Source organism: Camelus ferus, chromosome 7 (assembly GCF_009834535.1).
Source record: "Camelus ferus isolate YT-003-E chromosome 7, BCGSAC_Cfer_1.0, whole genome shotgun sequence".
Taxonomy (NCBI): Eukaryota; Metazoa; Chordata; class Mammalia; order Artiodactyla; family Camelidae; genus Camelus; species Camelus ferus.
In genome coordinates, this window is record NC_045702.1 from 16,302,352 (window position 1) to 16,317,991 (window position 15,640).

Below are 15,640 nucleotides of genomic sequence, written 5' to 3' on the forward strand. Positions count from 1 at the left end.
AATAAACTAGCCCTATCACACACAAAAAAACAACCAAAACACTGAGTTCACTGTAACGGTGGGAAGGGGGTACCCCATGCAGAAGTAGCTGTAGTGAGAATGTTAATCAGTCTATCTGCACATCTTGCAATGATTTCAAGTGCAGGAATTTATTATCTAATCAAAAGGATATGTGATTATAATTACTGACACTGTATCCAATCAGGAATTAATAATTCAGGCCTAATTGTTAATGTTAAGCTTTGGATCCGGTCATGGGATGTGCGCTGACTGGCAGTGCAGGGCTTGGGGGTGGCAGGCCTCCCTTTCCGGGTCCTCAGTCCCAGAGAAGAGCCAGCAGGTTGGGGTGGTGAGACTTTGGGTCTACAGGGTCCTGAGGCCAGGGGATGCCAAAGACTAGGGGACCGACTGATCTGGAGGGGCAAGTTCCAGGGGACCATCAGACAGCCCAGGCCACAGCGCACCTGCTCTGGTGCCAGGGTTAACAGCCTCACACGTATAATAAACACTTCTTCCCCCTTCCCTAGGAAGCACACAGAGAGTAAAACAAGTTCTTACCACTTTGGAATAAATGTAATGCTCTCTGGGTGAAGAGCCAACTGGCAGTTAGAAAGATTGTGTTAATCAGACACAGGGAAATTTCTGATTAATTGGATAATTACTTCAAATTCTGAGAGAGCCAAGGCAATGTTAAAAAAAATATCTTGACCAACTGGGAATAAATTCAATAGCCCGAGGCAGAGATTTTTAAGCATATGGGGGTAGAAATACACTGGCACCGCGTGCCTGATTTTTATGGCCTCAAGTCTTCCAAGGGCCTGTAACTATTTGTTAAGACCAAAGTGACTCAAAATCACTGTGGCTTTCAACGATTATGGAATATCTGTTTGGCATTCCCTTGAAATCACTTTAGGACTCCAGGACACGGCAAAGCCAGAACTCAGGGGCCAGGAGAGAGGGGTGATCGCGCTTGATGATGGAAAGTGGTCCAGATCCACAGATACCGGTCTCTGTGTGAGCCGGAAACACACAGCGCACCCCTACTCTGCTCCTTCCTGGAGTCCGAAGGTGGCACAGCCTCACCTGGTGGGGGCGTGCTTCTGCTCCTCCTCCTCGTCCGTGTCGCTGCTGATGGTGATGACGCTGACCGTGGGGCTGGGGGTGTCGGGAATGACGATGGTCTGCCGCTGCCGCTCCCTGGTGGTGCTGGAGGCCCCGTCGCCCCAGCCGCACGTGACGGAGGAGCTGCAGGCCGGGCTGCTGTGCACCAGGGCGCAGCGCGGAGGCGTGTTCTCCTTGACGCGCTTGGACCGCTGAGGGGAGCTGACGGCCTGAGAGGAGGACACCTCGCAGGTGGAGACGTTTCTGGAACGACAAAGCCATGTGCACTCACAGAGAAGACTGGGCCCAGCAGCTCCTTCCAAGGAGCCCAACTGTCTAGAAACACCAGCTTTGCCATGTCTCCACACAAAAAAGAGGGGGGCCAGGGCACTCAGACTTGATGTGTGACTGCAAAAGTGGCCGCCCAGGGAGCTCTTTCCTTCTGTTATCTCTACGCAGATGGGGCGGGAGGGCAGCGGCCTGACCTTCTCTGGGCTCTGGTCTGGCTCCCTGGGCCTGCCCCCAGCAGGACTGAGGACTAGCCTGGGCTCCAAGGAGAGGGCAGAGGGCTGAGCCTGAGGATGGGCTGCTCTTGCGGGGGCAGATAGAACGCCTGGGACTTCAGGGGTGTCTGCTCCAGTGCAGTCCCCTGTCTTCAGGGTCAAGGCCCAACTTCCTGAATTCAATCTTGTCATCCTCCCAAATACACTTAGGTCTTGTTTTGGAGGGAAGTGGAAGAAGAGGTATTTGCACATAAAGCTTAAGTGTCCTTGCTAATGGCTGGTTTACCATTTATTAAACTAAAACACTCACTGCTTAAGAGCTCTTAGATCTAAACGTTTTAACGTTGGTGATCTTAAAGTTTAGCTTTCTCTCCTTCTTCCTCTGGGAAAGGGACATGCCCATAAAAGTACCCATGTGGGTACAATTTAAAAAAATTTTTTTCCCCTGGATTTTGACATATGAGCCTCACAGGAAGCTTACCAGTCTGTTTCAACAGAAAAGAGAAAATCAGGAAAAAATACAAGAGGAAAAGAGGTGCTTAAAAAGGGATAATTCAATCTTGATTTTGATTGACTGGAAATTCACATCAAATTAGCCAGTGTAGTTTTGGATAACTTTAGAGGAAAAAAACACCTTACCTTTTCCCCTCCCCATCAACCCTTGCTCACCTTAGTCATATCTACACAGTGAGACTAAAGCCAGCCTGTAGTGAAACTTAAGACTATGATATGTCCTTAGAGTTTCTAGCACCTTCTAGCTAAAAGGATGGCAGTCAGATGAAAATAATTCTGTAAAGGTGGATTTATTTAACTTTCTATTTAGTTGGTATCAAATATGTTGCTTGTTCCTTTTTGGGGGTTTGGAATAAGAAGTTTTACTGATAAGGTTCTTCCATTGAACTTACCATAGAACTATGTTTAATTGTCAAAATTTTGAGATTACGTTTTCATTACTGCAGCAGTTAAAATACCTCCACTTGGCACTGTTGAAGAAAAGTATGCCTGAAGGCACTACCTGACAGGGGAGAGCCTTCTGGTTTTTCCAACTGTTTTGCCTAAGGCATTGGTCTTAAAAATAGGCAAACACACAACTTTCACTATAGTCATACTCATTTGAAATGCACTGGCAGTAAGCCTTCTACTAAAGCCAGCTGGGTGGTGAGGAGGCAACAAAGAGGAACCTGCCAATAGGTTGGAGGCTAAGGGTTCTTCCTGTCCCTACTTGGCCAAGATGAGCCACAAGGAGGCTAAGCTCAGCCCCCTGGGCCAGACCAGGGTTCTGTGTGACCACCCACCAGGCTGAGCATGACAGCACATGACAGTGGCCTCTATTGTCACTCAGTGTAACAATGACATGGGTGCGCTGTCGTAGGGCCTCCAGACAAACTCTGGAAGGACACCACTGATTGACATGAATTTCCCTAAGTTGTCAGAAACACCCAAATAAGATTCTTGTTTAAGAAGGATGACAACTTAGGGAAGCCAGCTCTTGGACCAGTTTTCAAATGAAAAAGAATGAAAAAGGCAGGCCTAGTTTCTGGCATCTTGTTATCTGAGGAAGGAGAAAACCAAAATTCACTACACTATATGAAATACTAGACTTCTCTTGATGAATCTATTCCAAATAAGCAATTAGGTTCCTCCAACCCAGTGCCACTGGAGAGAGATGTAGGAACAATTCTGTAGCCACACAATCTCGATCTGGATTTTGTTTGTTTGGAAATCTCTTTTTTTGAAGTCAGGTTTATTAAGGTATAATTTATACACAGTGTTAAGTCACCCTTTTGAAATGTTTGATGAATTTCAACAAACATACAGTCATGTAACCCCCAGATCGAGAACTTGTTCATCACCTTGAAAAATTCCCTTATGCTCTTTCCTTGCTGATCTCCTCCTCTCCACCCTAAGCCCTGGCAGCTCCTGATCTGATCTGTCCCTACAGTTTTGCCTTTTCCAGAATACCATATAAATGGAATCATACAGCACATGGCCTTTTGTCAATCTTAATTTTCAAGAATTCATGGAGATGAAACTGTATTTAAAGAAAATGGGAAAGGATTATTGTTCTGCTGGTTAGGGTCTGGGATTAACCAAAAGTATTGCTTATATCAAGCAGCTAAATTCCTGAACTTAGATTTCAAAGACAGCACATTTCTCTACTGGTTTTTGTTTTTTTTTAAAGTTATGATTTTGAAAAAGCAACTTCAGAGGTCAGTCTGAGTGTTTAAGTCTAGAGAAGCGTAAGGGGACAGAACGGCTCAAGGCCCAGGCACTGAGCACTGTGATCCCAAGCCCCCACCCTTAGGGCGCTGGCGGTGCTGGCAGAGCGGGCATCCACTCACACAGACCTCAGAATGGGTGCCTCCTTCAAAGCCTGGTGCTGTCTGCAACCTGATGCTCCCTAATGCTAGGAGGTTTCTTCAACTTCCCATCCCCTGAGATTTCTCACCTCTGAAGCCACCTTGACCACCTACCTGGCAGAGGACTGGTGCTGCTTACTCTTCCGGGAGGAGGTGGTGCTGGTTGGTTGCTGCCGCATCACGTGGGCCACGCCCACATTTAAGGGCTGAGCTGCTGGAAGGGTCACATGACCAGTCAATAGCGCCGGCTGCTGCATGATGGGATTGTAATGGCTGCCGTGAGCATGCGTGTTCCTGAAAGGGACATGGGAAAACGGCCTCTTTATTGGTTTTATAGAAACAGAGCTTCTTTATAAGATAAAGTTCCCTCCCCAATTAAAAGCCAAATTAAACCCAAAAGGTGGTTGTCTCACTACCCGGGGAGTTGTTGAAGAGAGAAGCCTCCGCAGGTGGCTTCCTCAGGTGAGTTTCCCAGATGCAGTGATGCTTAAGCGCTGTTCTGAAGGAGTGGCAGGGACATGATTTGTTGGGGAGTGAGAAAGAGGGCATTTCAGGTGGGAGAATACCAAGAAGGCAGGCTCAGCTTATGTTCTGGGGAAGAGGAAATAAATACTCCCTCCAGCTTTTAAAGTCCCTGAACAGGTGATTGTGCTGTGCATTTTATTTTAGAATTTACGAAGTGCCTTCAGTGGGCTCTTCCACTCTGTGAGGTAGGCAGGATATCTTAATAATACCATTTTATAAGTAAGGATATTGTAGTTTATGTGAAAAACAAACTTTGAAGACTGAGAGTCATATGTTTCTAGCGTTAGGAAGTGTTAACATTTTTTAGAATTCTCTCGCAGGCCAGCAGAATGCTCAGGCATGTAGCAGCTGATCAGTGAATTACATGCTTCCTGAATGAACAATCAGATGAACTGAAGGTTGACTAGACATGTATAGAGTTGGGTATTAAATTAAAATTAATTAAGTCAGATGCACGTTGATAGAAATACTGGCAACCATTACCCTGAAAATGGGTTCTATGGGATCTGGGTTAGATGGCACTCAAAGGCTTGTTTTCCCACAGAAATACTACGAGTGGGGATTAATTAAGAGAATTGCCCATGAAAGCTCATTCGCTACAGAATAAAATGAAAAGCTATAGGAGAATTTGTCTGAATTTTTTAAATGTTATGAAATTTATCTTTACAGCTTAGAGAAAAGGATGAATAGAGTAAAAAAAAGGAGGGGGAGACTTTTGTAGGGATTTTGATAGTCTTTTGGATATTTACATGGACTTTAGAAACTGATGTTATGGCTTCTTTGTTGCTATTTCTTCTACAGACATGGCATTCTTTTTCTTTTGATACAGGTCTAGCACTGGTACTTCTCTTTTGCATATTAGCCATGACTATGGATATCCTTTGGGCTACACATGAAATGGAGGAGAGACTGGAAAAAAAGTGTGCTGGCTTTAGGCATCTTTTGTGGTTACCAGGGAAGAGATGAGGAGAGATGAGGAAGAAGAAAAGAGGCATGAATGAGTGAGTACTGCTGGAATTAAATGAGCTATAAATGCTGAGAGAAAGAAGTACAGCATATCTGTGGTCTTTTAGGAGGAAAAGCGGTGAGAAAAAAACCCCAGCTGGTCAAACAGCTTTCCACTTGGTTGCTGTTCCTAATGAGCAGGAGACGGAAGGTGATCTTGCTGAGCACGACCAGTGCGAACTGGGGGAAGGGAAGGGAACAGATTTATTTACTGCCTGTCAGGTACCAGGTGCAAGAATGGTACACGTTAAATACGGTCCAGCTGCTTTGTCTTTCCTCTTAGTTTAACCCTCCCAGCAATCTATGAATGGCCACTGTCATCCCCACTGTACTGAAGAAGAACCGAGGTTCATACAGGTCAGGTATGTTGCCCCAGGTCAGGCAAGGACGGAACCCAGCTTCACCTGGTGTGAAGGTGCCTCCAATGGGTGGGGGTGGGTGGGGGAGGAGGGTGTGGCCAGTGGGAAGTGAGTGGGGCTGTGGGAAGCAGCCTGTGTTCCTCTTTTCTTTTTACTGGTCAGAAAATGAAATGGCAGAGCAGAGGACGCTGCAGTTGAGACTTGACTGGGGGCCTTTCTCTCCCCCTCTACCTTTTTTGGAGAGCTCTTCATTCCTAACAGCCTTTTGGGTCAAAAAAGGGGCCGTAGGGAGGCTCCGTGGTTGGTCTAGATACTGTGAGAGGTGAGGGCTGTGACCTGCCCCAGTGTTTGGGCTGAAAGAGAAACAGCCCCGAGAGGCGTGGGAAGTTGGGGACAACTTGGGGGGCTGCCATTTGGCTCTTGCACTGGTGAAACGGGGCACTGTGGTGGTATTCGGATGGGGTGGGTGGGAGCTACAAGGAAAAGGGGAAAGTGGCCATAAAAACAACAGAGCAGCGTGCTGGTGAGGAAGCTGGTGAGTGGGACGGGGTGGGGGTTCTGGAAACAGATGTGGAGCAGGGGTGGTGTGCTGGTGGCTGTCAACCGGATGCCTCTGAGGTCTGTGAAAGGTAGCCTTTGCTCTCCGAGAACTGACTGTCAACTGAAGAGACACACTCAACAAACATCCCAGAGTTTACTATTCCAAGTAAACCCCTTTCTGTCAGGCCTTCCCCTGGGAGGTCGGACATGACTCCAGTGTGCCTGTGTCTCCAAACACCTTGAGAACACTTTCTAGAATTGCTTAGGGACCTCAGGGACGCTCTTCTGCATCCTTTCACTGCTGACTTTCTGGGAGTGGAATTTAATTCTGAGAAATAACCAAAAATCATCCCGAGCCAAGTCTGGTGAATTAACTGATCAAATAATGTGACTGAATTTTTGGTGGAAAATGACAACTGACCATAGAGTAATAAAGCTGATTTTCTTATGTCCTAGTGCATTTATTTAAAAATCACCTCTGATGACACTGTAGTCTTAGTCCACATAATACTCTTTGTAATTGAAAAAGCCCCCTGCAAAGCTGGGGACTCAGGTACCGGCCAGCGGGGCAGCTCTCTGGGTCGGCAGTGGACACATCTCCCATCCCAGACACGCCAGTTGCCTCACTTACCTCCAGTCAGCCAGCTGCTGGGTGCCTGCCATGGTCTCGGGAATCACAGTCGCGTGCTGCACCGACGTGTGGGTGGCCACTCCAGTCAGCTGCTGCCACGCCGGGGGGAGCAGGATCTGCTGGGTCCCACTTGGCCAGGCCTGCTGTAGAACAGAGGACATTTGCTCTCATCATGTCTGTTCATCATCTAATCAACCTGCACGAGTCAAGCACTCATTCTGTGCCCAGGGTTGTGCTAGATCCTGTGCTAGGTGAGAAAGCGGAGACCTGCCCTTTGACCTCAAAAACCAGGGGAGATAAAACTGACATGTGAAGTAAACAGAAGGTAATACGTACGTGGGCAGAGAACTGTATGGAAGGGATTCATTCACACTGAAGCATGATTTATTTATAAATACGCTCTAATGAATAATGCTCAAAGTTTCCAAAAGTTCATTTACTGACTTATTCTGTCACACAATTTTGTGCAAGAGATTGAGGCAGTTGAATTGGGCTGTACAAGGGCAACTCCTTGCCCTCAAGAACTTTCCTGTCTAGCATCCCTCATTCAATTTTTTACCTTTTGCTTATCAGTTAGAATCTAGAGGTCCAACCTGTGTTATCTTCTGAATCTAAATAAACATAATTCTGAGACTACCAAATATCTGATACTTGCCTGTATCTGAGGGGAAGCGAGTGTGAAGTCAAATTCTTAGCTGGGAACTTAAGCTTAGTTGAGAATTACCTCGACCCCTCAAAGCAAAAACCAGACACTTAGGAAGTCACAGCTGGATTCTTCATAAATACTAAGCTTTTTCTAAGAAGTCTAGAAAAATCTTTCCAGATTCCTCCTTGAGTAGACACACAGACTTACAGGTATGCACGCCTGCAGGCACGTGTTGCGTTCTCAGCTCTGTGCCTTCAGTCACCACTCTGCTTGCCTTTGATTATTAAATGATTCACACTGAACACAGTTGTCCAAAGTTGGACACTTAAAGGGACCCCACTAAGACAAGATACCTCTTGGGCAGGTCAAGGATTTAAAGGTTTGGGATCTTAGTTACTGCTCTCTTTCCATCAGGCTGGATATGATTAACACTGGGTAATTTATGTAACATGGTGCTCCACCAACTGTGCACGTGTTTAATATACGTGTTTTGAATCATATGTACAAACAAGCACTTCTGGAAATGGGTAACGAATTTGAGTCAAGGCTTAATAAACAACGATATGTATAAACATGAGCGAGCCACATGTAGATCTGAGTGGACGGCGCACATGGTCCATCCTTCCCATGTTGCAGATGAGGCCCAGTGAGATCTCATACTTTTTGGATACTGCCTGTTTGCTTATTGATCTTTCTTGATATAGGCAGAAAGCTCAGGGACCACAGGTTATACAGTAAGTGCTTACTAAATGTTCGTTGGTAAAATGAAAGAGGCAGTTCTACCAAGGCAATTAACTCTACTTAACTGTATTTAAGGTTTGCTGAATTCAACAGTAAGCAGAAAAATAATCGATTAAAACAGTTATGAGCCCAAAAGTTTAAATGAATAACAATTTCATTGGCAGTAAGATTTTTACTGATTTTGTCTGGAACTTATTTCAGATCTCATGAAAAGCATGTGTTTTGACTAAAGTCATTTAAAAACAATAAATCTTGACATGACGCTAAAGACATTGTTTTTCTCCTATTTCCCTAAAACAGATATTAACATTTTACCTCAGACAGGCGGGGTCAGAGGGTATGTTTGGACCTCTATCATTGATTTATATGTTTAACTCATTTGAGACAACACTTCATCAGATACTTCTATAGATTATTACTACTTTATAATTTATAAGATTAGAGCTAATATTTCTGGATGCATATTGTGTGCCAAGCATAGAGCTAAGACCACAAACAGACTTTCTGACTTCATCTTAACATCAATCCTGTGAAGCAGAGACTATTTCCCCCTCCCATTTCTCAAAGGAACAAACTGAAACACAGAGAAGTTAAATGACTTCAGAAATATGGTAAATTAAACATATACATTTACTGCTTGCTCTCTTTAAGCCCAGCTAAAATGACAGTGAAGGAATGAAAAAATATACAGATCCATTAGGACAAAAAGAGAGAACAGGGAGTGACAACAACAGTTAACCCAATTTTAGAAGCTGGAAAACAGAAGGGCAATTACTGAGTTAGCAGAATGAAGGAATCTGAGGTCAAGTCTGCATGTTAAACAGTGAGAGTCCTTCACCCCCTTGTTCCCAGATTCCTGGTATGCAGGATTATACTCTCCCCACCTCTGCCCCTCCATCTCAGAGCAGGAGCCTGGAGGATTCTCTCTAGAGAAACCAACTATTCCAAGAGAAAAAGCTACAGACACGTTTGAGGAGAGGGGATTTGCCTGTGAAAATGCTGAGCTCACTCCTTATCAGCCTACAGAGAAGCCCACATTCAACAATCCTGTCCCCCACTCTGAAGCTTTCCAATTAGTTTTTCAGTGCTTCAGTCTAAATATGAATGAACAGCCAAGGATCGCCAGATTTTAAAGGAAGCATCTAACACGAAAGAGACTAAAACAAATGAAACTCAGAGGAAACAACAACAGTGTAGGAATCAGAAGAAAATTTTCCAAAAATTTGTAATTAATGTCAGAGAGTTAAAATATATATCTATATCCATGAAACAAGGTCATATGTAAGACTGTATGTCTATATTCAGCGAACAAGAAAGAACTCTTGGAAACGAGAACTATGACAACAGAAATTAACAATTACATAAAGTTGAGAAAATCTTAGAATGTAGCAAAGAATAAATAGAGAGAGGATGGGGGAGGGGGAAGATATGAAAATCAGTAGATCAATTCAGAAGTACCAGCACCCAATTAATAAGAATTCCACAGAGAAGGAGCACAGAAAATGGAGGTGGAAGAAATTCACAAAGGAAAAAAACAAAAGAAAAAATTTCAGATAAAAAGGGCAAATTGGATGTCCAGGACAATGCATTCTAAAAGACAAGAAAGCAGGTAGTCGTGAACTCTCAGACCACCGTGGACAAGGAGAGTCTAAAAAGCTTTCAGAAAGAAAGAAAAATAACAGCCCCTGAACTTTGCAAGATGCTCAAACACATCAACACATCAAACACACATACCTTTTAGAGCTCTGGAAGAGTTTGGGGCTGCATCATAAGAGATACAGAGGAAACTAACCCAATGGAAAAATTAGACAACCATTAATTTCAAGAAAAACAAGTTGTGCAGGAAAGGAAATAGAATCATAGTATATTATGAGGCTCAGCTGGGAATCCTATGATACAATATTGATGATAATAATTATGTAAACAGTACAAAGTGGTTGAATCAAGGGAGGGAAGGGAGAAAGGAAGAGTAAGGAAGAGAGAGGAACAGAGTGAGTACGTGAGTGTGCTTGTGTGCTTTGGGGATGGAGGCATTAGAGGGCTAAGCCTTCATCCTTCACAGCAGGAAGTCAACTGATACCTAACATGGTCAGCAACAAGCAGTTTAAGCATGTTCTTTAGAAACATGAAGTTAAATAACAAAATGAAACAGGTAAAAACTACTGTTTTGGGGGAGTAGAAATTGGGAGTGGGACAGAGCAGGAGACTACTGTTTTCTTAGAAATTTGTGGTGGCATTTAACTGTAAAAATTAAACGCATGTACTACTTTGAAGAATCAAATTTAAATTAAAAAATAACTTCCCCAAGGTCATACAGCCAGTAAGTGGTGGGGCTGGCATCTGAACACAGGCAATGGAATTCCAGGGCCCATGCTCTCTGCCAGTATACTTCTCTTTACGGAGACGAGGTACAAAAATAATGGCCCTATTCAGGATCAGGTGTTGGTGGTAACTGCATAAACATGGTATGAAAAAGTCTTCCTTACTCATTAACAGAATCAGGACTGAAGAGGACAGCAAGACAGAATGGCTGGAAAGACTGGTTGCTGAAAATTACCAGAGAAGTTTTTGAGAAGCATTGAAGTTTTATATTTCGGACAGTTTAAAGAGTTCAAGCCACTGGTTTATTCTGAAGTAAACATTAAAGGGGGTTCAGGTGATATGAGTTGATTGACTAGAAAAACGCCAAAAACTTCTTTATGGCAGGGCAGAGTCTATAAGGATCTGGCAAACAGAAATCTCCATATTCTAGGGGGCTCTGAATGGTCAAAGGAGGTTTTGGATCCTGCCATTTGGAAAGTGAGATAAATTCAATAGTGTATCAATAAAGAAATGTACTTCCTGTCTGACGGTGGTCAAGATGCTAGCTCTGGGCTGGGGCTCTAGACAGAGGCGACAGCTCCTTTTGGGCAGTACCAAAAAAGTGTTACTGGTAAGGCAATCCGTCAGATCACCCTCGTGTCCCTGAATGAGAAGGTGTCATTACCCCCTCTTCTTCCACGGACTCATCTTCAGGGTGCCCTAGAGAGACTGTTTCCCTTTGAGGGACATGACGCTGCTGGGAGGTGGGGAGGAAAGGTGCAGAGCAAACAAAGCTAACATGAGGGATGGATTCAAAAGACTCCATCTCTAAATTTGCATGAATGAACTCCTTGATAAGGTTTAACTATTTGGATCAAAAGAAATATGCTGACTTTTGGGATACATTTAAAGTAATAATATTTGGAGTGCCTCTGCCTGGTACCTAGAAATTTACCCCAAGAAAAATGAAGGCATCAGTTTCAATGTTTAGTTACTGCCTTTTTTTTTTTTTAAATAGCTGCCATGCTAGTTTTATAAGTTAGCTTATTTTTATCCTTTGAAGGGATGGTTAACAAAATATCTAGGTGAGAACTCCACCTTAAGAGACTAACATATTGGCGTGGACTAAGTGACAAACAGAAAAATCAAAGCATCTGACAAACTAAAAGATACAGTGATACCAGACAGGACAGGACAGGTTTTTTTTTTTTAATTTAAATTTAATATCTCTTAGGGATCTCTGCATGTCAAGGCATTTTTGGCCTACCATGTCTTTTTAATGGCTACATGGTGCCCCGTTTTATGCACGTATCAATTTATTTAACAAATCCCCTACTGATGAACATTCACATTGCTTCAAGCAGTTCCCTGTTATAAACACTGGAGCAATTGAAATCCGGTACACGTGAATATTTTGCTCACTTTCCCACTTAGAGCTTCAAGTTAAATCCACTTGGAGATTTACAGCAGTCCAGGAACTCCTTTTCAAGTACACGATAGGTGAAGCCCTTCCCTGCTATGATGAAAGGACTGAAACAAATTCAGAAATGCTGAGCCTGTTGGTTTCCAAACTGAAGAATGTCAGTTTTAGCTAGGAAGAGATGCTAATTATGATTTCTTTCAGAGATGGTTCCTAACTTAACGAGGGTTAAGTGTGCAGCCGCAAAAAAGGCTGTTTAAGTACCCTTTAAAGTACATGTGGATTCTAGAGGTTTGGCTCGCGAAGGAGAAGCACTGGGAGACTGGCCTGGATTTCTGCCAGTCAGATAAAGCATGAACAAGCTGCTTTGACCCTGCGCTGAGCTGCAGTTCTCTTGATCTACTAGGGCCTTTTCTGAACTCCCCACTATCCAACGGTGCAGACAAAAGGGAGCTATGAGGACCAGCAAGAGAGTGAGGAGTAGAAGGCCTGCTCTCCATCCAGGAGGCTCTCTGTTTGCAAACTGTCAGCAATACAGAACTTTGGGTACCACCAGGACCTGGCGTGAGTCATCACTTACAGTCTCAATTTGGATGTAAGAACAAAGAGATGAAGAATCATTAATATCAGTCTCAAACAAGCTGTTCCAGAAAACAGAAGAAGAGAACAATATCCAGCATATCTTATGAGACTAGGATGATCTTGATGCACAAAGCAGATAAAGATTCTATAAGAAAGAGAAATTCATGCCATTTCTCACTTATGAATGTATGCAAAAATACTAACTATGGTATTCACAAACAATCGAGAACTGAAAAGCATACAAACACATCAAGCACAACATAATCAAAGTTTGCCTTGGAAACACAAGGACAGTTTAACATTTCAAAATCTATTAAGTAACTTGATGTATTAACAGACTAAGGAACAAAAACACATGAATATTTCAACAGATGCAGAAAGAATATTTGATACAATTTAATATTAATTTAAAAATCAGCAAATTTGATAAACTATCTCTATCAACTATTTATAGTACATAAAATACCTAACGGCAAGCAGCTAGAAGAATTTCCTTTAAAGTTAGGTTCAAGTTAAGGATGCCCAATATCAACACTGTTATTAGACACTGTTTTGGAGGTGCTGTCAGCACAATGATATAAGAATAGTAGATAAAAGTTACAAAGATTGGAAAGGAAGAAACAAAACTGCATCATTTGTAAATAAAAAAGACAGTCCACATAGAAAATCCAAGGGAATTCACAGAAACAGAACTCATCTGAGTTTGGAAGGATTTCTAGATTACAAACTCAACAGAGCAAAATTGGTTATGTTTCTATAAACTGAAGACAAATAATTAGAAAATATAGTTAATAAAATTATTAATAACAAAACTGTAAAATATTTAGGAATGATTCTAACAAAGGAAAACTTTAGTGAAAGGAATAAAAGGAACTTTATATACAGTTAAATCATTTTCAGGGATGAAATGACTTAACATTATAAAGACGTCAATTTTCCCAAAGTTAATGTAAATCCAATGCAAGTCCAATAAATACAAACCAAGGTTTTGGGGGGTTTTTGGCTTGTTTTGGAAGCAAAATTCTTATTAAGAGTGATGTTAAAATTCATGTGGAAGAGTGAAGGGACAAGAACAGACTGGGAAATTTTAAGGACAATATAGGAGCAAGGCTTTTCCAGATACCAAAATATACATTAAAATGATACTACTTAAGACAAAAGGATATTAGTGAAGCCAATTAAATAGAATAGAGAGTGTCCCAAACAGATATATGCAATTCGACTACATTAAAATGAAAACCCTAAACTTCTGTTCAACAAAAGACACCATCAATACAGTGTCTTTGGGAACACTTAGAGAAAAGCCTTTGGGAACAAACTTTACTTAAAAACAAAGGTGCTTCTGAACTAACAACATTAGGTCAAGCTGTCCTTGACGCCCAACAGAAGACCTGATTATAAAGAAACAGTATAACACGGTGGTTAAAACACAGGGGCAGGTGTCAGACTTCTTGGGTTTGTGTTCTGGTTCTGTCACCTAATTGCTGGGTGACTTTGAGCCAATGATTGTGTCTCATTTTCCCTATTTGTCAAAAGGAGACAAATACCTCACTATGTTGTGGGGATTAAATCAATAACAACCCTAAAGTGCCCGGCATGTTCGTGTGTTTGTTATTAAGGTGCCAGTGACCTTAAGGATTGATGCCTATTATCATTACATGACTATGTGACCTAAAATTCCCACAACACTTTACAAATTCTCAGCCACTTTCACCTCTGTGATCTCATTCCAAGAATCCACCAGGGTACCTATGGGGACAGAGGAGGAAGGTTCCAGCCCAAAGTTTCTGTGATCCTGGTTTTCAGCTATAAAACAAAGAGATAATCTCCAAGGCTCTTTTCGGCTTAAAAAAAAAATAATTTCTATTTCACAAGAGAGAAATTTCAGGCAAAAATGCTAACTGATTTGCCTTAGGTCACAGAGTTACTAGCAGAGTTAGGATTAAAACCTAGGTCTCCCATATTAATTTGCATTACAAAGATACAATGGTGATAATTTCCCCAGACTCTCCCTGCGTCTAAATTTCTTTTTGGAATTGTAAACTAGATACTTAGGGAGGTAATTCACCTGGGGATCATTCAGAGTATTACTGACATGTCCTAATGACTTGAAGCATCTAACTCATTGCCAGGGAGGGAATTAGCAGAGAGATATCTTGTTTGTGAACAACATTAATGTGGATAACAGTGATACTAGTAACAATAAAGAAAGAATTACCTGGGCCAGCAGACCTGGTTGGATCTGAAGAGGCTGAGCTCCTGGGGCTTGAGTGACGATGGGGACTGCATTTTCCATTCGCACAGAATAGCCAGCATGCTTAGAGGGCGAGGCCTGCAACCCTAGTCCAGACAGCGGGCAAGGGAGAGAGGGCTGAGAGACTGGAATCAACCCTCCCCGCCAGCCGTGCCCGCTCCCAGCTTCCCTTCCCACCACACCCACCAGTGTCTGGGCCTTTGGAAGCCTCCCTCTTAGTTTCTAACTTAAAATTTAAAAAAAACACAAAAAACCACCTTGAATGTTTTCAAAGACTAGAAGGTCAAATTAAGGACTCTGTAAAGCCAAAAGTGGAACAGTTATGCTGCCCAGTTTCAGCAGGAACACTGCCACTTCTGCTGTGAAGATGGATTTGTAAACGGCAAAGCCAGGGGTCTCAGGGAGAGCGAGCGAAGCGGCTGGAATTGCACTGATTCAGACCGAACCACCACACAGACTTCCACCACGGGGTGTTCTGAAACAAGTTTGTGAGCTTTCTGTGTAAACTGTAACCAAGTCTAGCTTAGAGTTTTCAGGAGTGCCGGGGTGCAGGGCCAAAGAATCACTGGGCGGGGAGAGGGCGGCTGGGAGGGACTTTTCAGACAGATTCGTATTCTCCATGAGAGCTGGGGCGTCACTGGCTGGCAGAGACTGGCAAGTTTCTATAGATAA

General features: G+C 42.9%; 1 protein-coding gene across 10 annotated transcripts in view; it reads right to left on the reverse strand.

Annotated features, from left to right (window-relative positions):
• The window catches only part of HIPK2 (homeodomain interacting protein kinase 2), a 183,405-nt gene that overhangs the window by 30,707 nt on the left and 137,058 nt on the right, over positions 1-15,640 (reverse strand). For 7 of the 10 annotated variants that reach the window (XR_004321301.1, XM_032483479.1, XM_032483472.1 and 4 more), the window contains exons 9-12: positions 14,933-15,054; positions 7,025-7,167; positions 4,079-4,258; positions 1,084-1,365 (exon numbers count right to left, since the gene is read on the reverse strand). Coding sequence is in view for 9 of the 10 variants with exons in the window: in XM_032483479.1 (XP_032339370.1) it covers positions 1,084-1,365; positions 4,079-4,258; positions 7,025-7,167; positions 14,933-15,054 (727 nt within the window). In the remaining variant the exon portion in view is untranslated. The remainder of the gene's footprint in view (positions 1-1,083; positions 1,366-4,078; positions 4,259-7,024; positions 7,168-14,932; positions 15,055-15,640) is intronic. The other 3 variants (XM_032483477.1, XM_032483473.1, XM_032483481.1) reach the window with 1 other exon arrangement.